General features: G+C 42.7%; 1 protein-coding gene across 2 annotated transcripts in view; it reads right to left on the reverse strand.

Annotated features, from left to right (window-relative positions):
* Positions 1–1832: 1832 nt before the first annotated feature.
* Positions 1833–25418, reverse strand: part of LOC112108268 (S-adenosylmethionine synthase-like) — a 30700-nt gene continuing 7114 nt past the window's right edge. Inside the window, exons 3-9 of one of the 2 annotated variants that reach the window (XM_026663333.1) lie at positions 22556–22678; positions 21496–21608; positions 20605–20748; positions 17021–17239; positions 15535–15717; positions 9479–9612; positions 1833–2086 (exon numbers count right to left, since the gene is read on the reverse strand). In XM_026663333.1, coding sequence (XP_026519118.1) covers positions 1984–2086; positions 9479–9612; positions 15535–15717; positions 17021–17239; positions 20605–20748; positions 21496–21608; positions 22556–22678 — 1019 coding nt within the window. In that variant the 3' untranslated portion in view covers positions 1833–1983. The remainder of the gene's footprint in view (positions 2087–9478; positions 9613–15534; positions 15718–17020; positions 17240–20604; positions 20749–21495; positions 21609–22555; positions 22679–25418) is intronic. The other variant, XM_024202326.2, reaches the window with a different exon arrangement.

Below are 25418 nucleotides of genomic sequence, written 5' to 3' on the forward strand. Positions count from 1 at the left end.
AATTAAGGTTGCAGAAGCAATTCCTAAGTGTTTGAGTGCTTGACTTTACAACCTTAATATTCTTTTAATGTCGTTTTTTGAATGTAATTGTTGATATATTCTTACATCGTGCTCTTCATTTGGAGAGCTGTACATTCTAGAACCACAGCAAGACTGAAAAGAGTCAATCCTCCAGGAAAAGAGAATGAACTAACCCTGCAAGAAATGGATCTTCACTACTCTCTCTTTCCACCAAGTTGCTGATTGGTTCTTGAGCCCAAAATGGGGTGAGAGAAAAGAGGCCTCATGCCTGTCTACTTAAACACCTTTTACATAGAGTCTAGTACTTGTACTGATTCCTGCCCCAGGAACATCCAGTTCTGGTGGGTCTAGGTCAACTCTTGACATTCAGTATCCTAACACTTTAATCCCAAGGTTGCTAATGGTGTTGAGAAAGTTATTTTGAATTATTCCAGCACCATTATCAACCGCTCCATTTATGTATCTCCAGACAATATTTCGACATGAGCATATTAAAATGGATGGTTAAACTAGAACATGTTCTGCTCCTGGAATGGGTGTATCTAGATCAAACTATATTCATTTTGGCTAAAGACACAGGGCCCTGTCCTGCCCTTGTGGGCATAGTCAAGACTTCCATTACAATCACTCGGATTGCTTCTGCTTATTCAAGGGAAGAACGGGGTCCTCCCTGCATAACAAGAGTGATTTATAACATTGTTTTGATGGATCAGGCCTGCATTTGTAAGTAGAAACTTACTGAGGCAAGAACAGCTATCCAAACTCAAGCAGACTAACATGGCTCTAGGAGTTGCCCATGTCAAGGCATACGTGAAGTGGACCTGCACAGCAGTTTTACTTTTGCATTTGAGAGCAATAGACCAGTCATTACATGCAGGGAGGAGCTCTCTTCTACCTCAATTGAAATTAGTACCACAATCCAATTACTTGTGTTTGAGGTGAGCTCAGCACTGAAGGAGAGAGGCCCTGCCCCCCTCTTTTGGGTTGCCTACAAAACTACGCATGGACAATATTCTACATTAGTTTAGAACAGGGAGATCATTTGCTCATGTGAAAGAGGAAGAATGTTCTTTCACATGTACTAGCCTTTGTAATCCTATAGTAGTCCTTGAAAAATTAAACAATTGTGCATCTCATGTTAATTTTGATTTACATTTTCAGTCACTTGAGTTTACAAATAATTTCTACAACAGGAAAATGTTTACATTTCAAAACTTGGGTAGATTAAACTCATTCAGCTCAGAGTTTACACACAACCAAAATTAAAATGTAGCCAGACCAAGCACGGAAAGTTTCAGGTCAATGAAGACTGGGGGAACTGGTCTACATTTAGTGTGCAGCAAGCTGGGGTGTGAATGGACAGCGCACTAGCTTATCATGCACTAACTGGCTCTGTGGACCCAGCTACCACAAACTATAAAGTTACAGTGGGAGTATATCAAACTGCACTACAGAACTCATCGTCTATGGAAGCTGGGCCCACAGGGCCAGTTAGAGCGTAGCACTTAACTAGCTGTGCAAGCAAACCCTGGGTGTTTACACTGAAACACACACACACCAACTGTCACAAAAGTATACACACAAAGCTTTGACTCACATTAAAGCAAACTTAAGTAAATGTTATCTCACAGCTAAGGCATATACAGGTTATAATATGTAATATCCCATAATAGGTGAGTATTTTCACTAACTCACTTGGATCACTACAACAGAGACTAAAGGTTGTAAGTCACCTGAGTCCTTTCTGAAAAAATAAATGAAGAGACACTAGGTGTCACATATGTGTATTTAAAATGTAAAGCCAGCATAAAAGTTACATTGCTTATAGTTGTCAGTACCTAGTTCAGTTACAAGAATGTCATTTATTAGATTTTAAAAAGATCCTTTTCCCCTCTGACAGTTTAGAGGTCATACCTGCTCATTAAAAAGATTCTCCATTATAAGAGACAGATTTGGAAAAGCTTAATACACAAGCTTCTTTGGTATTTCCCATGTAAATTCTTCTCTTCCAAAGTGCCCATAACATGCAGTCTGTTGATATATTGGTCTCTTCAAATCCAGTTCCCTGCATAAAAAGAAACAGAAGATGCAAGAGAAGATGCAAGTATATTAGTGCATCAAGATACTCTGATGCCTTTCTCATACGAACAAGGGGAATGATTTTAACTGACAGTGCAAACTATAATCTCTCCTCCATGAAATCATCCAAATTTACAAAGGGAACAGCAGCCACAGAATGGATTCAGGGTCCATTTATAGCCCTTGAAAACCAACAGTGGAATGCCTGAAAGTCTAACTATCAGAGGCAATATCAGGATGCAGCTAGTAGCAGAAACATACATAAATACCTGATGTCAGCTAAGAATGTATCATCTACCAGAAGGTTATGATTTGGATCACCTAGCTCAGCCACAATGTTCACAAAATGTGCCTATGGACTTGAAATGTTTTTCTCCTATGCCTGTGCAAGTCTGTGGACGGATGCTTTGTTCATTTTAAATGTAACATAGGGTATATTCAAATGTAGCCATAACACAAAGACAGATCATATCCTCATGTAGGAAACATCCAGGAAAGGACCTATGAAGGACAGTACTGTACTTCCACATTAGTAAGTCTAAACACTAAATACCAATTTTCACAATGAACGTGGGTTCTGCCAAATGAATATTTTCCAAGCCAGCTAGTTTTTGTCTACACTAGGGTTTTGACCTGCTAACAGCCATCAGTAGATAGATGCCAGCATAGCTGCACTGATGCAAGACGCAAGTGACAGGCAAAGCCGCTTTTTGCATGGGTGGAGCTTAACCCTGCTTGCAACCAGGGTAAATTGCACTAATGCAAGTCTAGTGTAATAAGGGTTTACAGTGCCTATACTTGGGGTTTACAGCTACTGTAATGGTCAATCTCTGATTTAAAAATGTTATTAAAGCTAATGTTAAAAAAAATTATATAATACAAAGGTTGGGGAAAGAGTGTTTGCACATCTGGGTATAGTGCTTAGATTATCCACAAATACAGAATTAGTTTTTAAAAGTCATATGATACATAGAGTACATAATCAGCAATAACCCAAATTTAGGTGAATAGATTTAACAATACAGTTTAGATATTAGAATCCGAATACACGGGTACATCACTCATGAAACGTTGCACGGAGATTTGGTTGTGGAAAGCAAAATATATCAGTGAGTGGAGATTGTCCCTCAGTAATTGAAAATTAGGTTGGTTGTCCATTAGAAAATACAATCCACGAGGAAAGTATTTGTTACTTTCCTGACTGCGCTTCTCATCGACACACCAGCTCACCCTCCTGGTATTGCCGATGACCAGTGATGTGTTCTATGTAGATATCCCTCAACCACCTGATGGCATCTGACACCATGAGTTACCGCATCAGCCAAGCGTAGCGTTGACCAATTCCGCATTCTGTCAGCACTCGCTCGTTACTGGGGTCCCCTGCGCCTAAGGCTCTGATGATCAGTGCGTGTGTCTGGACCTGGTAACCTTTAGCTCTCAAGGTTTCGGCCAGAGGGGCATATTTCTCTACACTGGATTTGTGTCCCAATATCAGCCAACGTCTGAATCAATATGGGCCCTTACTGCATTTCACTGTAATGAAAGTTTCATTGAATCCAGGCTCACTGTACTTGTTAATCTTTATTTGAAGGGTTTATGTTGAATATAGGCAATTGCTTACTCTACTGTTCTTAAGCTAATTTCCTCTTGAGCACCTTATTCATAGAATATTAGGGTTGGAAGAGACCTCAGGAGGTCATCTAGTCCAATCCCCTGCTCAAAGCAGGGCCAACACCCACTAAATCATCCCAGCCAGGGCTTTGTCAAGCCAGGCCTTGAAAACCTCTAAGGATGGAGATTCCACCACCTCCCTAGGGTAACCCATTCCAGTGCTTCACCACCCTCCTAGTGAAATAGTGTTTCCTAATATCCAACCTAGACCTCCCCCACTGCAACTTGAGACCATTACTCTTTGTTCTGTCATCTGCCACCACTGAAAACAGTCTAGATCCATCCTCTTTGGAAACCCCCCTTCAGGTAGTTGAAGGCTGCTATCAAATCCCCCCTCACTCTTCTCTTCTGTAGACTAAATAACCCCAGTTCCCTCAGCCTCTCCTCGTAAATCATGTGCCACAGCCCCCTAATCATTTTTGTTGCCCTCCTCTGGACTCTCTCCAATTTGTTGACATCCCTTCTGTAGTGGGGGGCCCAAATACTCGACGCAATACTCCAGATGTGGCCTCACCAGTGCCGAGTAGAGGGGAATAATCACTTCCCTCAATCTGCTGGCAGCGCCCCTACTAATGCAGCCCAATATGCCATTGGTCTTCTTGGGAACAAGGGCACTCTGCTGACTCATATCCAGCTTCTCATCCACTGTAATCCCCAGGTCCTTTTCTGCAGAACTGCTGCCTAGCCACTCGGTCCCCAGCCTGTAACAGTGCATGAGATTCTTCCTTCCTAAGTGCAGGACTCTGCACTTGTCCTTGTTGAACCTCATCAGATTTCTTTTGGCCCAATCCTCCAATTTGTCTAGGTCACTCTGGACCCTATCCCTGCCCTCCAGCATATCTACCTCAACCCCCATCTTAGTGTCATCTGTGAACTTGCTGAGGGTGCAATTAATCCCATCATCCAGATCATTAATATTATTGTCAGGATTATTGTCCTGGCTATTGCCCAAGCCTTTAATAACTAAGTAAAGTGGAACAAGTACCACCAGGATATCCATAGATCTTCAAGCTGGAAAGAGGCTTTGTGGTCCAGAGCATGCAGGAGCCAATATCAGGACCACATACCATACCAGTACTTACATTTGGACAAGACTACTTTAAAACAAGATGTAAGGGCCTGATCCAAAGCCTACTGCAAACAATGGGAAAAAATTCCTATTGACTCCAATAAGCTTTGCATCAGGCCCTAATTTAGAAGACGCTAATACTTAAAAGGCCAAGTAAATGAGCAACAAAGCAGCAAGACTGTCACAGGGTGGGGTTCCCTCAGCATGGATTCTTCATTGCAAACAGACCTCACACACTCCTGCATAGGTTCAACACCACGTGCATTATTTACAATGTGCTATACAAGTGCTTGTGCCCCACAACATAAGGCTTTTACTTTCTCCTCAGACACAGGGTGAGAAACAGGGAGAGCTCTCATCTCTCTGAGATCATGGGCTAGCCCTTCTTTCCAACCTTCCTCTCCTCCCCTGTCTCTTTTAACTATCCCCAGCTGATGAGCTGAATCACCTTGTTAGTTGTTTAATCATCCAGTCCTTAACCAATTATCTCCTTAGTTTGGCCCACCTGGGGACACTTGCAAAGCACACAGAGTGATGAATAAGCCTTAGGCTATCTACACCCTGTCACAAAGACTCCAAAACTTTTGGCTCCTAGTTGATTGGAACAGATCACCTGTGGTGCTCAAAATAGTGAAAATGGTTTGCGAGAAAGGGATTAATCTAGCGATATGTATTAAACCATGTTGCGTTGGATGTTATTAAATGAACAAAAATCACTGAAGTCAAGAGGGTCTGGGTGTTATAATAAAATAATAAGAATAATATAATAAGACATCACTGAAGCCATCAGCTTATCAACAGCAAGAGTGAAAACAGCAAATAAGAATTTAGATTGTACTAGCAGATTGAGTCCAGTCTGTGAATACTGGTCACTACCACAGGAAGGATATTACTTTCCAGAGTACAGTATATAATAAAGGTGTCAGCCTAAGCCTGAGTGTCTATCTTCAGAAAAGCTATAAAATGCTGTCCTCTGAAATGTACTATGGAAGTGATGATCTTACTCAACAGATCTGCTCCCTCTGTGTATGCAGAGTTAACAGCTGATTGAAGAGTAGTAAAGATTTAAAGATACTGGCAGAAAGTTTCTCCACATTTTGACATTATAACTTGGAAAGAAAAATGTTTATCTGATTATTTAAGGTACATAAATAACTTAGGCGATGGCTACACTACCGAGCTTACAGCCACGCAGCTGCATCGGTGGAAAACTCTCCCGTTGACTTAATTATTCCAGCCCCCATGAGCAGTAGTAGCTATGTTGGCAGGAGAAGCTCTCCCATGGACATAGCGCTGTCCACACTCAGAGGGGTGGCTTATTCGCACCCCTGAGTGACATAACTTATACCAACCTAAGCTGTAGTGTGAACATAGCCTTTCTACTTCTGTAATACATCCAAGTTATCCTCAGACACAATATATATGAAACTCCACAATACTATTTATAGTCCCCATCAGACTAGAACCACATTAAGTATGCTGGATTGAAGATGTACGTGAGCAATTAAAGCAATGTTTTCAAAATTCTGAAAGGGATTCTTAAGTTTATATTAGCACTTTACACAGATAAAGAGATTAAAACTGAAAACTAGGAGCAGAGAGGCAATTCCCCATAACAATTCACATCACAGGCGCCAGCATCTAATGCTCAGCCCCAGGCCCCGCCCCCACGCCACCTCTTCCCCTCCCACTCCACCCCGGGCCCCGCCCCCATTTCATCCCTTCCCCCAGCTGGAGCATCCATGGAGACAGCACCTATGATTCACGTAGAGTCCGATGAATCAGTGACCAAAGGTAAGTATTAGGGTCAGACTGCACCCCGGCTCTGTGCAAGCAGGCAAGTGCTGGTCAGGGAGCACTACCCCCTTCCTGTTCTGATCCCCTCCAGAGGTGAGGGGCCAAGCACAAGCGCAGTCTTTATGCTTCCCTGAGTGCAAGGACTGCATTGGGCTAGTGTCACCGGCCACGCCATGGTGGAAGCAGAGTAAAAAATGAAATAGAACAGCTTCGATGGCTGCACAGGGTTTTTCCCCCCACTACTGCTGTTGATTAGGTGACACTTTCAATGGTTTTTACAGTTTCAGCCACAACTGGATTTAAGCCAAGTCCCTAATACTTTTACACAATGTTGTGGTTGTTTCCCTGTGTTTATTATGAGAGCATCTAACAAACATGGGTAGGGGTCTACCAAATTTGCAGCCGTGAAAATCACATCGCAGACCATGAAATCTGGTTTCCTCTGTGAAATTTGGTTTCTGGCCACCCAGATCTGAAGGCAGAGCAGAGAGCAGCAGCTGCTGGTGGGGTGCCTAGCTCTGAAGGCAGCACCACCAAGAGCAGCAGGAGCAGCACAGAAGTAAGGGTGGCGATAGCGTACCATGCCATCCTTACTTCTGTGTTGCTGCTGGCGGCGACACTGCCTTCAGAGCTGGGATCCCGGCCAGCAGCTGCCACCCAGGTCTGAAGGCAGCACTGCTGAGAGCAGCAGCGCAGATGTAAGAGTGGCAATATTACAACCCCCCTACAATAGGCTTGCGACTCCCTTTTGGGTCGGGGCCCCCACTTTGAGAAACACTGCAGAGAAAGCACTCATTTTTTGTGGGTTGGTCACGGCATAAATAGCCATGTCATTCATGAAATTTGCTATTTATGTTGTGACCAACCCACAAAAAATGTGTTTTCTCTGCAATTTAAGTAGACTCCCAAAACATGGGACTAGCTGGCTGCCTTTTAAACCAAGTTTAGTCAACTTCAAACAGGCTTTATAAGATTGCAGCACTATTATTAAGGTTGGCTCTTTGTTCCAGATCACTAGTTGGGTTTTCACCTCATTATCAAACCAAACACTTTCCTGAAATGGAGAAAATATTTGCAGTAGCTGGCCCCAAAATCAACCTCTCCAGAAGTGGATGTTGACATGCTTGCTACAGCTCCTGATGGCTAGCCACAGCAAGTACTGGACTGCCACTTTCTGAAAAGGGCCAGATTCAGATGTATTCAACTTGAGTGAGGGTTATTTATTCCACAGACAATCTCACTGATTCAGTGGGATTATTTGTGAAGTAAGTATATCAGAAGCTGGACCATAGGTAGCAACACCCTGTGGGACAGCTGCCACAAAGGGAGAGAGTGCAGGGAGGCCTCATTACAGAACAGTCCTCTCTAGAAGTGGGAGTCTTCAGATGAACTAGGGAGGTAGGAACACTAGGTAACCCAGTGGCAGATGCTGTTAGGCAGTCCTGTCTATGACACAGAGGAACTGTACTGAAGTTTAATTACACTTTGACATGCATACTACATTACCCTGGTCATGAGACACAGTGAAATGCAGTGCACTGCCATGGTTATAATTATAGAATCATAGACTTTAAGGTCAGAAGGGACCATTATGATCATCTAGTCCGACCTCCTGCACAATGCAGGCCACAGAATCTCACCCACCCACTCCTGTATCAAACCTGTGTCTGAGCCACTGAAGTCCTCAAATCATGGTTTAAAGACTTCAAGGTGCAGAGAATCTTCCAGCAAGTGACCCGTGCCCCACGCTGCAGAGGAAGGCGAAAAACACCCAGGGCTTCTGCCAATCTGCCCTGGAGGAAAATTCCTTCCCGACCCCAAATATGGCGATCAGCTAAACCCTGAGCATGTGGGCAAGACTCACCAGCCAGACACCCAGGAAAGAATTCTCTGTAGTAACTCAGATCCCACCCCATCTAACATCCCATCACAAGCCATTGGGCATATTTACCGCTAGTAGTCAAAGACAAATTAATTGCCAAAATTAGGCTATCCCATTATACTATCCCCTCCATAAACTTATCAAGCTTAGTCTTGAAGCCAGATATGTCTTTTGCCTCCACTACTCCCCTTGGAAGGCTGTTCCAGAACTTCACTCCTCTGATGGTTAGAAACCTTCATCTAATTTCAAGTCGAAACTTCCTGATAGCCAGTTTATATCCATTTGTTCTTGTGTCCACTTTTAGGGCCCTACCAAATTTGCAGCTGTGAAAAACGTGTCAAGGACCATGAAATCTGGTCTCCCCTGTGAAAGCTGTAGGGGATGGTGGTATTGCCACCCTTACTTCTACGCTGCCTTCAGAACTGAGCGGCCATAGAGCGGCGGCTGCTGGCCAGGCACCCAGCTCTGAAGGCAGCACTGCCGCCAGCAACAGCACAGAAGTAAGGGCGGCAGCATAGTATGAACACATCTGCAAAATCTGCTAGTTATGATGTGACCAACCCATGAAAAATGTTTCATTTCCCCGCGATTTAAGTAGACCCCTAGTTATAATCATGTGTAAGCTAAGATGTGTGGCCACAAATTGTACCAGAACTAAACAGCATTATCACCTTCTTACGAGCTTGGTAAAAATATGTAGTATAGACAAGTTTTATGGGCAGGATGTTTTAAACCGTTCTACAGGGAGGACCCCACTTGAGGACTGGTTTTAGGCCTCCGAGTGGAGCAGTTTGTGTAGAGGGGAGGACACAAAGATGGCGCTAATGGGTATTTTAATGATTATAAATTGTTTCAGAGTCAGGAGCACAGGAGCCAAACACTTGAATTTAAATTGTTCAACTGTCTATTATACTAGAGTGAACCGTCAAGGTGTGTAAGTTCTCCAATGGGAGACAAACCTTATAATGACTCCAAGGCGTAGATCAAAGTTTTTCTGTACAATTTCAAGCAGCTCTTCTTCTGATCTATCTGAAGTGCCGTAGTGGAATACGGAAATGGCTAGAGGGTGGCTCAGACCAATAGCATAAGACAGCTGTAGGATACATACATCAAACCAAGTTAGAAATTGCAGTTCAATTCAGCACCCTTCTGCTTTACAAAAATAGACACCTACCTAGTTTTAAGATTCCCTGCAGTACAGATAAGGTATTTCCTTTAGGACCTGTTTTTAGTATTCCATTACGGCATGCTCCTGCTGTATTGTGGTCTGGAACCTTCCCCCAGTCAAAACAGCGAGTATTGGGCCAGTGTTGTTGGGGTCCGTAGGAACCAATATCTTACACTGAAAATATGCCATACTCAGGAACTAGGACTTGGAAGGGGCTCTACCATGGGGGAAATGGGTGCGCCTTTCTGCTTCCTTATGATGTATAAGTGAAGCTGGGAAGATTTGTTGTTTCTGTTTGTTTACATTAGAAATTTAACTCAACTATCCTGTTTGATTGGAAGACTATACTGGGCAAATATTTGACAGAAATGCTATGCAGGTGAAACCAGAACAATTAAGAGGGGAAGTGTTTTATACTCAGCCTATCAGAATCCTTCTGACTGGCTAACTGAACTCAAACACTTCCAAGGACAGCCCTTCTGCTGAAGAGTCAACACCTCCTTCCCCTGTTCAATCAAGGGCCAAGAGAGCTCAAAACTCAACTCTCTGGGTCCCAAGAGGAAAACCACCAATAAAGCAGGAAAATGATCTGGAGAAAGGGGTAAAAAGTGAGGTGGCAAAGTTTGCAGATGATACTAAACTGCTCAAGATAGTTAGGACCAAAGCAGACTGCGAAGAACTTCAAAAAGATCTCACAAAACTAAGTGATTGGGCAACAAAATGGCAAATGAAATATAATGTGGATAAATGTAAAGTAATGCACATTGGAAAAAATAGCCCCAACTATACATACAATATGATGGGGGCTAATTTAGCTACAACGAATCAGGAAAAAGATCTTGGAGTCATCGTGGATAGTTCTCTGAAGATGTCCACGCAGTGTGCAGAGGCGGTCAAAAAAGCAAACAGGATGTTAGGAATCATTAAAAAGGGGATAGAGAATAAGATGGAGAATATCTTATTGCCCTTATATAAATCGATGGTACGCCCACATCTTGAATACTGCATACAGATGTGGTCTCCTTATCTCAAAAAAGATATACTGGCACTAGAAAAGGTTCAGAGAAGGGCAACTAAAATGATTAGGGGTTTGGAACGGGTCCCATATAAGGAGAGATTAAAGAGGCTAGGACTTTTCAGCTTGGAAAAGAGGAGACTAAGGGGGGATATGATAGAGGTATATAAAATCATGAGTGATGTGGAGAAAGTAGATAAGGAAAAGTTATTTACTTATTCCCATAATACAAGAACTAGGGGTCACCAAATAAAATTAATAGGCAGCAGGTTTAAAACAAATAAAAGGAAGTTCTTCTTCACACAACACACAGTCAACTTGTGGAACTCCTTGCCTGAGGAGGTTGTGAAGGCTAGGACTATAACAGCGTTTAAAAGAGAACTGGATAAATTCATGGAGGTTAAGTCCATTAATGGCTATTACCCAGGATGGGCAAGGATGGTGTCCCTAGCCTCTGTTTGTCAGAAGCTGGGAAATGGGCAACTGGGGATGGATCCGTTGATGATTACCTGTTCGGTTCATTCCCTCAGAAGCACCTGGCATTGGCCACTGTCGGAAGACAGATACTGGGCTAGATGGACCTTTGGTCTGATCCAGTATGGCCGTTCTTATGTAAAAACTGATTTGACAATCCTGATATTTCATAAGTAAAAAAGCAAGGCAAAAGGGCAACTTTGAGTTTGGCAATTTCTCACTTTTGGTGCTTTACTTTCCCATGATAACATTGTTTGATTGCAACCTACAAAACTATTAGATCTTTGTACACCTATATAATTGCACCTTTATGTATTCCTGTACATGGAATTTCTGTCTAGCATGAGCCTTCTGTCATGCTATGTGTCTGCGATGCACCTGTTGCAGCTATTGTGTCTGGAATGATGGGATAGTGGTCACAGACAGAACAATGGTTAAGTGTACGTTGTCTCTATACATTGCACTGATTTTCCAGAAAAGTTGGTTAGCGTGGAAATAATTTCCAGACCAGAGTCAGTTCAGCAGGCAGAGACTCTTGCTACAACACTCAACAGCCCCAGGACAGTGATAACACCCATTTCAGTGTCTATTGATAATTTCCTTCCTCTGATTGACTGTTTGGACCAACAACCTACTACTTCACAAGACCTTAGCTTCCAGTTGTACTTCTGTGCTCTTCTCCATCCTTTCTCCCCATCACCATCCCTTGCCTCTACTGTTAATATCTGATGTCGCCCTAGTTTCCAATGTACTAATCCCCTCTTGCCTCGCCTCCTTCCCTGACGTCTGCCTCATTGAGGGTGGCCTTTTCAAATGCACGTAGCATTGGCCTTCTGCACTCCCACTAAAGTCAAGAATGTTAGGCCAATGCTGCATTCTTTCCCCTCTCTTCACCCTTTACCTATCATGTGTGTAACAATGCCTAGCACAACAGGGCCCTGTTCCTAATTGGGACCTCTAGGTGCTGTGTCATTATTAGTCATTATCAGGTCATTGCAGGAACCAAGGGTGCTATGAAACCTCAGCTCAAGTGTTTAACTGTGGAACAGCTCTGCCCTCTAATGTATATGAGGATGTAGTGTGCTGAATGAAAGCTGATACACAGCAGTCACCCAGTACAATTATGCATACTTGCTGGTATTGCATGCTGCCTAGACAATCATCATGTTTTATTTGTTTTGTATTTGTTTGGGGCCCAGTCATGGCCTTATAGGGGTTTGAGCATTGGCCTGCTAAACCCAGAGTTGTGAGTTCAATCCTTGAGGGGGCCACTTAGGGATCTGGGGCAAAATCAGTACTCGGTCCTGCTAGTGAAGGCAGGGGGCTGGACTCGATGACCTTTTAAGGTCCCTTCCAGTTCTAGGAGATAGATAAATAAATTAATTAATGGAGATATCCTATCTGTATGAGGGTCAGGCAACTCAACAGAGCACCACCCAAAAGCTACAGGCCCCAAGGATTCATGCATAAGGAAGGAAAACAGAATTTAATGTAACTGTACAGAAACGAGGCAAGGCATGCAAGGTGTAGGGAATGAGACCAAGCTCTTGCCTCTGAGTGCATATATTTTTCTCTGCACTCATTCAACTCATGGCTTTGTCTCCTCCGTATAACAATGCAGTGTTACTACTGCAATAGAGTTCTATTGTATAAAAAACACGTTTAAAGTGATGATTGCGAAGTCAAGCATGTACAAGTTAGGAAATGCCCAAGCAACCTTAATTCGGCCCCCCTGGGCACATGCATTATGATACTCTTTAATTCCATGATCACTTACGATTTTTCCCCCAGGACCCCTGCCCAATAAAGTGCACAGGATGGATGGCGCTCACTTAGTGAATAATCTTTTGTCCTCATCTTTCTATGTACGCCCGCCTCCCCATCCCGCCCCCCCCCCAGCATTATTTATTGCTAAGGTTAAGATTTTGTCATGGTTATTTTTAGTAAAAGTCAGGGACAGGTCACGGGCAATAAACAAAAAATCATAGAAGCCCATGACCTGTCTCTGACTTTTGCTAAAAATAACCAAGACAAAATTTGGGCGAGGGGGAGGGGGAAGGAGAACCGAAGCCCAAGCAGGGAGGGATGAGAGCCTAGACCCACTGCAGAAGGTGGGGTCCAACACCCACTGTCGGGGGTGACTGGGAGCTGGAGGGGGCCTCCTGCACCACCTGTAGCAGCAGAGAGCTCCAGGGTCCCCCCGCCACCCTCGGTAGCTCAGAGCTCCAGGGCCCCCATCGGCTGACCACGCCGAGGCTGGAAAATGTTACAAAGGTCTCCGAAAGTCACGTAATCCATGACTTCCGTGACATAATCTTACCCTTATTTATTGCCCGCCCTCCAAAGCCTGCACTAGTTACACAATCATAAGTTTACTCGCTGAAGTATCTGAGTGCTTCACCAATATAAATACATTTATCTTCACAGAGGAGAAACTGGGATGGATTAAGGCCAACATTTTCAATGTTTACTAATGTTGGGAACCCAGCTACAGATGCTTAAGGGCTAATTTTTCAGAGCAGAGCTCCCATTGACTTCCATTGCAGTAGTAGATTCTTAAGTGGGGCAATCAAGAAATGCGGAAGATAATTAGTGGCCACCTGTGAATGGTTTGATTGAAGTGAGTTGCCCAGCACCACAGGAATTCTTTAGAGGGGCAGGGACAGAATCCAGTTCTTCAGGACAGCATTTGATTGTCTTTGCCATAAGACCATCTTTCCTCTGCTGGTAATACTTTACCTCATTCACTACATATCTTCCAACTTCTGAAGCAAATGCGCCCACAATCCTAAGGACAAAAGCCTTATTCATTACGCAGCCTGATTAATTTCCTAAACACCATCTATCCTTTGTACTGATGGAGCTAGGGGGTCCAGTGGAAAATATTTAAATTACATGATTACATACTAGAGGAACAAGGTGGATGAAGTAATATCTTTTATTGCACCAACTTCTCTCACCACAGAAGTTGGTCCAATAAAAGATATTACTTCACCCATCTTGTCTCCCCAATATCCTGGGGCTAACACAGCTACACCAACACTGCAAACACGATCACACAATATCATAATCAAGCATATGACCAAGGAAACCAAATAAGGTTGCACAGGCAGCCTTCATTCTGGCATTTCCTAATTTTGGAATGCTTGACTTTGCAACCTTAACATTCTTTTCATGTCATTTTGGGGATGTAATTTTGTATTTTCATAAAAAGCAATCTGAAAAAAACAAATTTTTATCATGTGGAGCCATATTGACTCTCACATGGGTTATGGGCAGGGCTGAGACATTTAGACTTTTGAGGTAATGAGTAGAGAAGCACAGCCTAGTAGTCCTGTGTGGATCAGCCACTGGAAGGTGGGGGGCAAGGAAGAGACATTGTACCAGTGGGGTTCACAGTTATTTGCTAGAGAATCAGCAACCCTGGGTTCAGTTACAGGTTCTGGGGGTAGGATGTTCTCTCTAGTGGTCAGACTCTGTCGCTGTGCCCCCAACATGTTGACTGTCCCCCTTTTCTTCAGCTCCTGTTCCAGACCTGGTTTTCTACTATTTCAACCCCCATCCCACAGCTTTTGTTGCTTTCAGCCTTCCTCTCCTCCCTCTGCTTCTCATCCTTTTGCACTGGAATCAGGCTGCCTCCCCCAAGCTTTCTGGGTGGCAGTAGGGGGCATTACGAACATAGAAAGAGGGTCTCCTTGCTCAGTTCCAATACCTGCCACCACAGTGGTCTCCAGCAGCCAAGAAAAGCCATTGCAAGCTAAATCCTGCTCAGCCACCATGGCCCTGGAATGGAGCAAGCTCGGGCACGGGGGATGGCACATATACAGTCCAGTCAGCATGCAGGAGCTATGTGGGGATAGAGCATGCTCAGTGCAGATGGACTCCTCATAAAATGTAGCTGCCAGCCTCCAACATCTCTACTGAGGATGTGCAAACTGTGATTTTTCACAGGCTTGTAACTTGTCCAAATTTGGGTTTTCATGGGAACCACAGGAGGCACACTGACACGAGGGTGACCCCCCCCAAATTTCAAGCCCTTTCTCCAAATCACTGAGGTGCCAGAGCTTCTTGTTAAAGCTAAGCATTTAAAATGGGCCAAACAGCATTCTTCTTCACCCTCATTCTTGGCAATAACTGAACATTTTTTGCTGAAACTTGCCCAAAAAATTCAGTCTGAAACCTATCCCCAGAATGAAAAACTTCAACCCAAATGGTTTAACTCTGGCAAACGTATAAGCAACTGAAAACATGGTCTCATCATTCAAAGTGTTAGGCAGCCTGAAGTATAGAGATTGCTAAGAGAACTACCGATAATGTGTTTAGTAGGGTGTGCTTGCTCTTGATTTTGCCCTTCTTACCTGGATCAATACTCTTCTACAGAGACCAGCTTTCACTAGGGATTTTGCAACCCAGCGAGCTGCATATGCTGCTGAGCGATCAGCTTTGGAAGGATCTTTCCCAGAGAACGCACCTCCACCATGGGCTCCCCAGCCTCCATAAGTATCAACAATGATCTTTCGGCCAGTCAGTCCAGCATCACCCTGTAGGGCAAACAATTACACGTTGACTGGGCAAACCCAGGCTCTGTGTATAAATTAATTCCAACACCACTATGGATTAATTGCTTGTAATTATGTCAGAAACAAAATAAGCCCAATCAATGGGTTGCTATGCGTCTCTTTCTAGGCCGTTATTTGATATAGCCTACGTGGGTAAGGTGGAATTTTACGTAGGATGTGCCACAGTTTGTACTGTAGTAACTCTCAAAGATTGATATGAACACAGCCCGTTTTTGAAAGACACAGTAAAACCTATTCCCTTTGTCATTTCCCGTATCCAGCACGGATCATAATGTTGGAACTGCTGCCCACTGAACATGTTTAGTGACACTTGGTGGGATTATTCACCCTTTCAAGGGAAAAGAGGAGTGGTTTACAGTAAAACTCAACTTCACTAAATAAGGCAAAAGGCTAGTCAGGATTTGCCTTTAGTTATCTAGTGAAATCTGTACACAATTGACTAGATTGTACCTTGTAGGCACTGCCCCAGTGGGGAGCTGCACCACTCCAGCACAGGTCATGTGCCATCCAGTGCACAGGGGGGTGCATGAACTTCAACCCCCTGTTTAAGAGGTGCACATAGTTCCCACCTATGTAGCAAGATGCCTGGAGAAAAGGGGAATTGTTATCACTGTGGTGAGTATCTCTATGGCAGTCCGGTACTCACTTGAATTTGGCCATTTGTTACACCACTTGTATAAGGTAGGGAAGAGGTTTTTTTATTTTCTTCTCCCTAGTGCACGCCCATGTAAGGGCCAACCAAAATCTTGCTCAGTGTGGGTAACTGAAACACTGAACTAATTCCAGGTTCTCATGTACGGTGAGGATTAATACATTGTGTCTCAATCTTAAATTGCATAGCCATCCGGATAGCATTAACCATACAAATTACTCTAAGTGCTAAGCATCATAGGTATTGTGAAATCAACTCAAGTGCTTCGAGTCAAGAATTTTAGCAATTAATTTAAGAGCCTGTTTAACATAATGTTCAACTTTCTGTAATGATTGAAGTATATTTTGTCATTGATAAAGATTCAAGAATCTCTACATATCCACTCTTGATTGGCCAAACAATTATAGGATCAGTTTGGATGCTAGCTTCCTCACATCCTCCTGATGACTGAGTATAAGCAGAAGTGACCACATTTCCTTAAAAATGTAGTTGAGACTTGTATTGTTTCACTAAAGCAGTACATTTAATTGTTTTGAGAGAGAACATTTAGAAAGGACATTGCAGAATGTAATATCAGTCTATTTATATTAAAAATCTTTCAAAGTACCATACCTTAGGACCACCTTCTATAAACACTTCACTCGGAAGGAGATGATAGATTGTGTTCTCATCTAGATATTTTGCTGGAATAACTTCTTTGACAACTTTTTCCATTAGTTCTTTCCGCATTTGTTGTACAGACATATCGGGTGCATGATGTACAGAGATCACCAATGTGTGTACACGGATGGGCTCCACTGCTCCATCCTTTTCCTTGTATTCCATTGTGACCTGAAAATCAGCCATGGAAATTCAAATCCAATATTCCCTGACCAGGAGGGGCATCAAACCCAAATGGACAATTAAAACAACTTCATATTTCCCTCTAATAGCAGAAGGAATAGAATTTGGTGAAATCTGATTAGAGAAAGGACTGGATGCTAGATTATTACTGGTGACGCTGAAAAACGATTGATGGAAATACAGACCTCAAAGAGGCCAAAAATAACCACGATCTAATTAAAATAAAGAAGGACCACTACAGAAGCATATGCTCATCTCTAGTTGGCTACAGAGAAACAAAGTAATTATAATGAAAAACGAGAGCTTGAGATCCCAGCCAACAAGCATTAAGGTCATTCATAGATGGGGCAGGCTAAAGTGCGAAGGGAAAGGAGCTTAAAATACTGAAGCTCCAGCTATGGTTAAATTACCCTTTTTGGAAGAAGTTAATTCTAAACATCAAACTGCAGGAGGTGCTCTACACCAGCATTTCACACTGAAGTCAAACCAAGTTGCAAATGCTTAGCGACCTCTTGGAATTTTGCCTACATGTCTGCTTTGCCTTACTTCCACTGCTTCTTCCTAGTTACAGTTTGTAGACTCTAATCATTGGTGATATATGGCAGTGATCAGTGTGACCCAATTCAAATTTAGGGGTAGGTGCTGGAGTTCGTGGCTACTGACTCCTGCCTTATGACAGTGGAATAAGACTTGGGCTGTCGATTAATCGCAGTTAACTCATGCGATTAACTCAAAAAAATTTATTGCAATTAAAAAAATTAATCGTGTTTAATCGCAGTTTTAACCCCACTGTTAAACAACAGAATACCAACTGAAATTTATTAACTATTTTTGGATGTTTTTCTACATTTTCAAATATGTTGATTTAAATTACAACACAGAATACAAAGTGTGCGGTGCTCACTTTATATTATTATTTTTATTACAAATATTTTCACTGGAAAAATGATAACCAAAGAAATAATATTTTTCAATTAACCTCATACAAGTACTGTAGTGCAATCTCTTTATCATGAAAGTGCAACTTACAAATGTAGATTTTTTTGTTACATAACTGCACTCAAAAACAAAACAATGAGAAACTTTAGCGCCTACAAGTCCACTCAGTCCTACTTCTTATTCAGTCAATAGCTAAGACAAACAAGTTTGTTTACATTTACGAGAGATAATGCTGCCGGGCTTCTTATTTACAACGTCACCTGAAAGTGAGAACAGGTGTTTGCATGGCACTTTTGTAGCGGGCGGTGTAAGGTATTTACGTGCCAGATATGCTAAACATTTGTATGCTCCTTCATGCTTCAGCTATCATTCCAGAGGACATGCTTCCATGCTGATGATGCTCGTTAAAAAAAATAACAGGTTAATAAAATTTTGACTGAACTCCTTGGGAGAGAATAGTATGTCTCTGGCTCCGTTTTACCTGCATTCTGCCATATATTTCATATTATAGCAGGCTTGGATGACCCAGCACATGTTGTTCGTTTTAAGAACACTTTCACTGCAGATTCGACAAAACAAAAAGAAGGTACCAATAGGAGATTTCTAAATATAGCTACAGCACTCAACCCAAGGTTTAAGAATCTGAAGTGCCATCCAAAATCTGAGAGGGGCAAGGTGTGGAGCAGGCTTTCAGAAGTCTTAAAAGAGCAACACTCCGATGCAGAAACTACACAACCCAAACCACCAAAAAAAAAAAAAAATCAATCTTCTGCTGGTGGCATCTGACTCAGATGATGAAAGTGAATTTGCATTGGTCTGCACTGCTTTGGATCATTATCGAGCAGAACCCATCATCAGCACAGACGCACGTCCTCTGGAATGGTGGTTGAAGCATGAAGGGACATATGAATCTTTAGCATATCTGGCACGTAAATACCTTGCGACGCTGGCTACAACAGTGCCATGAGAATGCCTGTTCTCACTTTCAGGTGACATTGTAAACAAGAAGTGGGAAGCATTATCTCCTGCAAATGTAGGCAAACTTGTTTGTCATAGCGATTGGCTGAACAAGAAGTAGGACTGAGTGGACTTGTAGGCGTTAAAGTTTTACATTGTTTTGTTTTTGAATGCAGGGTTTTTTGTACATAATTCTACGTTTGTAAGTCCAACTTTCATGATAAAGAGCTTGCATTACAGTACTTGTATAAGGTGAATTGAAAAAATACTATTACTTTTGTTTTTACGGCACAAATATTTGTAATAAAAAAGAAATATAAAGTGAGCGCTGTACACTTTGTATTCTGTGTTGTAACTGAACTCAATATATTTGAAAATGTAGAAAAGATCCAAAATATTTAAATAAATAGTATCCTATTATTGTTTAACAGTACGATTATTTGCGCAATTAATTGCAATTAATGTTTTTAATCGCTTGACAGCCCTAAATAAGACATTAGTGAAACCCTGACCTAAGTCAGGTGATTGCTCAGGAAATAAAGACCAGTCTCTTACCAAAATTCCTTTGTCATCTATTACCTGCATCCTTCCCTTACCTGCGGTTTGCATGTATATGAGTGCCTACATGCCAACACTTTCTCATAACAAGAAAGAAACCTGCCAAACCAATTTTTGGATTGATTCAAGTGCTAAAAAGGTCATGTATCCATATGATTTTCTTAACCTTTGACAACAATACATCCCCAGTAATATCCCAAAGTGCAATAGTACAATGCAACTTAACTCACCACCACTGAGCCAGTGAAGTTAAACATAATCCGCCCTCTCCGCCAACAATTCCCCATACTTCCGATTCCCACCCCCCATTCAGTTCTCCTCTGCCTTGTGAGAACATATGTACGTTAACTGTCTGACTAGGGAGAAAATGTAACTCTAACCACTCAGTTAGCAAACCCACTCATGGCAGTACTGGAAGGCTAAGGGGATGACTAACCAGATATGCAGCCTCTTACTTTGAGGTCATTGCTTCAAATGTAGCCTGTGGCAGCACTGACTAAAAGATCTGGGGGCCTGAGAGAAGTCAGTGGGTTGTCCCAGTCCAGTTGCCTCCCAAAACGTGTCCATACCACAAAAAGCACCATCCTAGCTGGTACTAACTGATCATGTTAGTGTCCAAGGAGACAGATATGTTCCTCTCACTCCTTAGGTGGGTCCCAAGAGTCATGACTGAGGCACTGGCAGGACAGTGTGGACCAGGCCATCTGTGCAGTGGATATGAAAATGCCATCTCCTGGCCTGTCTAATCTAATCCATTCAAGCACACAGAATTCATGCCTCTGCCACACCAGCTGTTCCTTCATTTCTTGAAGAACGTGAATCGGGTCTAAAATCAATTGTGCAAGTTAAGGGGCACAGCCCTTTTAAAATCTGATTTATAATCGCTATTATTTACTAACCTGCGTTTTCCCATCTGGTCTAATCCAGGGCCATGTTCCATTCCTCTCCAGGGCTTTAATCTTTGCATTAAGTTTGTGTGCAAGTAGGATTGTTAGAGGCATGCATTCTTCAGTTTCATCAGTGGCATAACCAAACATCAAACCCTGCATTGAGGCAATAGAAAAGAAAACATAATTCCAAGGCACTTATTTCCATTTTCTGTTCATGGGAAGAGGCATCTGTGACATGGAGTCTGGGTGTAGTGTCACTTGCTTCTTTACATATACACCACTCTTGAAATCAAACAGCCGACCAGTGTAATCCCTTCTTCCAGGAATCTCAGACCAACAGCATTGCCTGGTTCCCAAGAAATAACTCCTTCTCATCAAGAACCCACTCTAATCAGAGACCACGAAAGCTTATGCTCAAATAAATTTGTTAGTCTCTAAGGTGCCACAAGTACTCCTGTTCTTTTTGCGGATACAGACTAACACGGCTGCTACTCTGAAACCAAGAAAAAGAGCTAACTCCTGTTGTTTGCACAGCTCCACCTCCCTCCCCCAAAGCTACCTGTACACACAACCATCCATAACCCAAAATACCATAGCATGTCCTTTTAAGAATCAAAATTTGCTCACACTAAGACCTTGAAAGACTAACAGCGCCACCTGGTGACACCTGCCATAACAAAAAGTTTAATTGTAGCTTTAGCCTTTAGAGTCGTTGGATATGTGCAGGCAGCACTTGTTGAAACCAATACGTGCCAGGTTTTCTTGGCCTTGTTATTAATCATGTACACAATATTTAGTTCAAACCCACATGCTTTAATTATCTACCGTGTATACTGTATAGTCTTTTTTTTTAATGTTTATTGGACTGGGCTCTAAATGTTTAAAATAAAGACACTTTACCTGGTCCCCAGCTCCAATGTCATCTTCACTCTTGCCATGGGAGACAGCATGTTTGATTTCTTCACACTGTTGTTCTAGAGCTACCAGCACTGTACAAGTCTTATAGTCTAATCCTGGTGAAGAGAAGTGGAAGCGAATGATACCACAATATTCTTCTTTTGTTTGTTTTCAGAAATAAGTCAGCTAAAAAAGCGTTACTTCACGGATAGGTCAAAAAAGGTTGGCTGAAGATTTGAGGTATTTGGGTTACAAACACAAAGTGTAGGAATTAACCTTATGCCAGCAGCTTGGCTTTGTCTCCCTCCAGTGGGTAGGCCATGTATAAATATTTGCACATTACAGTCCCCAAGCTATTCTGGTCGTTCAGGCTAATCAGTAGAAGCTCATGCTTTTCATGAGGTGTCAGATTCTATCCCATAGGTCACGCAACCAGAGACATTGTCCATGTTCTGTTATTGGTGGACAAATGCCAATGCCTAAAGTCATTTAAGTAGGAAAGTTTGAAGACTGTTGTTAAAGGAAGCAGGCTTTCATTCATTGTCTCTTGTAAAGGGCACTTGATGAAACTAGACAAAAGTATATTTGAGACGAATTCAGGGAAATGCTGACGTAGAATAGTCACGTAGGGGATTCACTGCTGCAGGAACCCCTTGTAGCAATTACATTAGTAGGAATATTGAAGAATTCCCTTGTGCATGAACTTTAAGTCTCAAAGTTTACTGAAACCTAAATACAAGGAAGACCAGTTCTCCTGTTTTTATAATAAGCCATTTGCCTGCAGACAAGTCATATTCCATCCCTAACCATCCTGTCATTTGTGCAAGCTCCAACTCCACTACTTCATTGGGAATGGTGGGGGTTCAGCACTTCTAACAATCAATTTCTGAGTGACATGTTGACTCAAAGCCACATTCAATACACATCCATATTTATATTATCTTTTTTCCTCCTGCAGGATCAGAGTCATCCATGATGTTCTTTCACTGAGGACTGTTACGGAGGAATTTGACAGCACGTAATCAGAACTGACCATGAACCCGGAAGCAAGTACATAACTCACCTTTTGAAGAGTCATCATAGCCTATCCTCTTGAGGGTCTCTCGCACAATTTGCTGGTAATCCACTACAGCTTTGGAAGTGATCTCTCCACAGAGCAAGATCATCCCTGTTTTGGCCACACATTCTGTAGAGTTGAAATAACATTACAGTAGTATGAAAGTTCTCGCTATGTGTATAGGCTTTTGAAAGAGTATTTGGTCCTAGAAGCAACTGTGTAGTACAGTTTGAGGCTGATTGGACGGAACACGTTGTGGAATTGCTTCAGTAAATAAGTCTTAAGTTTGGCCTAATTTTTAAACCTGTCTTGATACCAATCACAGACTCTTGTCCTTTGCAACAGCGTGAGATGGATCCTCCTGTCTACTCCAGTTGCTTTATACTGTTCTAGCCACCTGAGATTCCCTTAGTGAATTTCCCTGGTGGTGCAAAGCCAGCAAGACAGCTCCTCCTGGCCCTGGACATGGGGAGAGTTCTCAGTAAAGAGCGAGCATCATCAGAATGGCTCTGTATTCCATCAAGTGCCAGTTGCCATGACGTCCGGCTGTCCAGCAGACCAAGGAGGCAATTTATAGCACTTTGAAGTGTGACCCTGTGACTGTTCCCTTCCAATTGCCTGTTGCACCCATTTGATGCCTCTTATCTTGGTTTAGACTATAAACTTTGGAGGCAGGAATAGTCTTAGGCCCAGATTTCTAATGGCATTTAGCCATTGCTGCGCAGAATGTTGCAACACCTAGACACTTAGGAGCCAAAATGCCATTGACAGTCTATGGGAATTAGGCTCCCAAGTGCTTAAATCCCTTTTGAAAAGAGGATTTAGGCTCCTAAATCAGTTAGACATTGTAGCGCTGATTGCAGCAACACCTAAATACCTTTAAAAATCTGGACCTTAGTGTCTACAGTGGCAAGCCCAGCAAGCTCGGATTTTAAGTGAGACCCCCCAGGTGCTACTACAATACAGTCTCTCAATTTACAGTACGCACAACAAAGTGGCTGTCCTCAGCTGCAGGCACCTTTGTCTAAAGTTAAAACACAATCAAATGAAAGCCAGCAGCTGCTCCTCGCCCTCAAAACAAAAAACCAACCAACCAAAATCATTGAGTTCAAACAATACCTCTGCCCACAGACCATTAATGCTTATTGGGTGTGGGGCTGGATACCAGCTATGCTAAATCCAAGGTGGGTCACAACCTGCTATCAGAAATGTCCTAGGCACCCCTGTACTCTCACCCTTTGCACTACTGCAATAATAGGTGTACAAAATAAGCCTTGTGAGGTATATGAAAGCTAGTAAGATACTGATTATTAATATCATTGCAAAATGCATGTGTTAACGTTATATGTGCAATTATGAATTCCCTCAGTATGATGTTACTAGAACATGTTTACAGCCAGACAGCCTAGCCCAGGTGATAAACAGGTCTGTCCTAGACAAAGAAATGTGGGTTTAGCTTAATTTCCATATTAGCAATACACAGAGCCATCAAGCTAAACCAGTGGAGTTTATTCTGATCCTGAACTGGAGAGACAGAGAATTAACATGGCTCCTGCACCTAGGGTGACCAAATAGCAAGTGTGAAAAATCGGGACGGGGGTGGGGCGTAATAGGAGTCTATATAAGAAAAAGCCCCAAATATCGGGACTGTCCCTATAAAATCAGGACATCTGGTCACCCTACCTGCACCCCAGAGAGACATAGGAGACTGAATTCCCAGGAGGCCTTTCTGACTTGTAAAACTTAGGGCTGGTCTACACTAGGGGAGGGGATTGATCCAAGATACGCAACTTCAGCTACGCAAATAGCGTAGCTGAAGTCGAAGTAACTTGGATCGAATTACCTGGGGTCCAGACGGCGCGGGATCGACGGCCGCGGCTCCCCCGTCGATTGCGCTACCGCCGCTCGCTCTGGTGGAGTTCCGGAGTTGACGGTGAGCGCGTTCGGGGATCGATATATCGCGTCTTAATGAGACATGATATATCGATCCCGGATAAATTGATTGCTACCCGCCGATACGGCGAGTAGTGAAGACGTACCCTAAGACATCCCTTCTGGGATATAAGGAACAGAGAGAGATTCCATCTTTATCCTTTACCTCAGGAGACAAAGAAACCACATGACTTGATCTCTCTGAGTCCTGGCCAGCAAAAGCTGGAAAGGCGACTGTGGATGAGAGAAACTGCCTTGAACAAAGACTGTGTATCTTGCTAGATTAAGTTTTAGACTTTTAGATTTGTATTTTCACTTTTATTTGCTTGTAACCAGCTCTACCTTTATCTTGTTTATTTGGTATCACTTAATCCATGTTCTTTGGTTAATAAACTTGCTTTGCTTTCATTATAAATCATCAGTGCTGTGTAAGTTCAGTAAAGTGTGTGCTTCTAGCAAGCTAGAGTGTTTTACTGTATCTGAAAAGGCAGCAAACACCACTTTCTCTATGAGGATCTCTGCAGTGGGACAATTTCAGGGTGAATTCAGGGCTGGAAAGATACTAAGGTCAGTCTGCAAGGAATAATCAGTTTGGGCAAAACCAGGGTGAAGCTGTGATGGGATACCTGGGGTACAACCTGGAACTGTGGGACTGTGCCCCCTTAACTCTCCAGCCTGGGCTGTCTCTTTCAATGCTTTGTTAGTGACTAGCAGCAAACCTCTTCAGGTGCTGTGGTCACTTAGTTAAAAACATGCAGGGAAATGCCCAGCTAAATTACATGAATGCTCTCTAAGCCACTCATGAACCATACACAGAGAAACACCAGCAAATTCCCCCAGCCTTGTACCCCAGAAATGTACTGTTTTACACCGCTCAAGACCTTCTCTTGAACAATGCAGGTTCATTAATTAGTTTGCCACTTCATCAAAGAATAGT

This window comes from Terrapene carolina, unplaced genomic scaffold, assembly GCF_002925995.2.
Source record: "Terrapene carolina triunguis isolate 2854851 unplaced genomic scaffold, T_m_triunguis-2.0 Scaffold33356, whole genome shotgun sequence".
Classification (NCBI taxonomy): domain Eukaryota; kingdom Metazoa; phylum Chordata; order Testudines; family Emydidae; genus Terrapene; species Terrapene triunguis.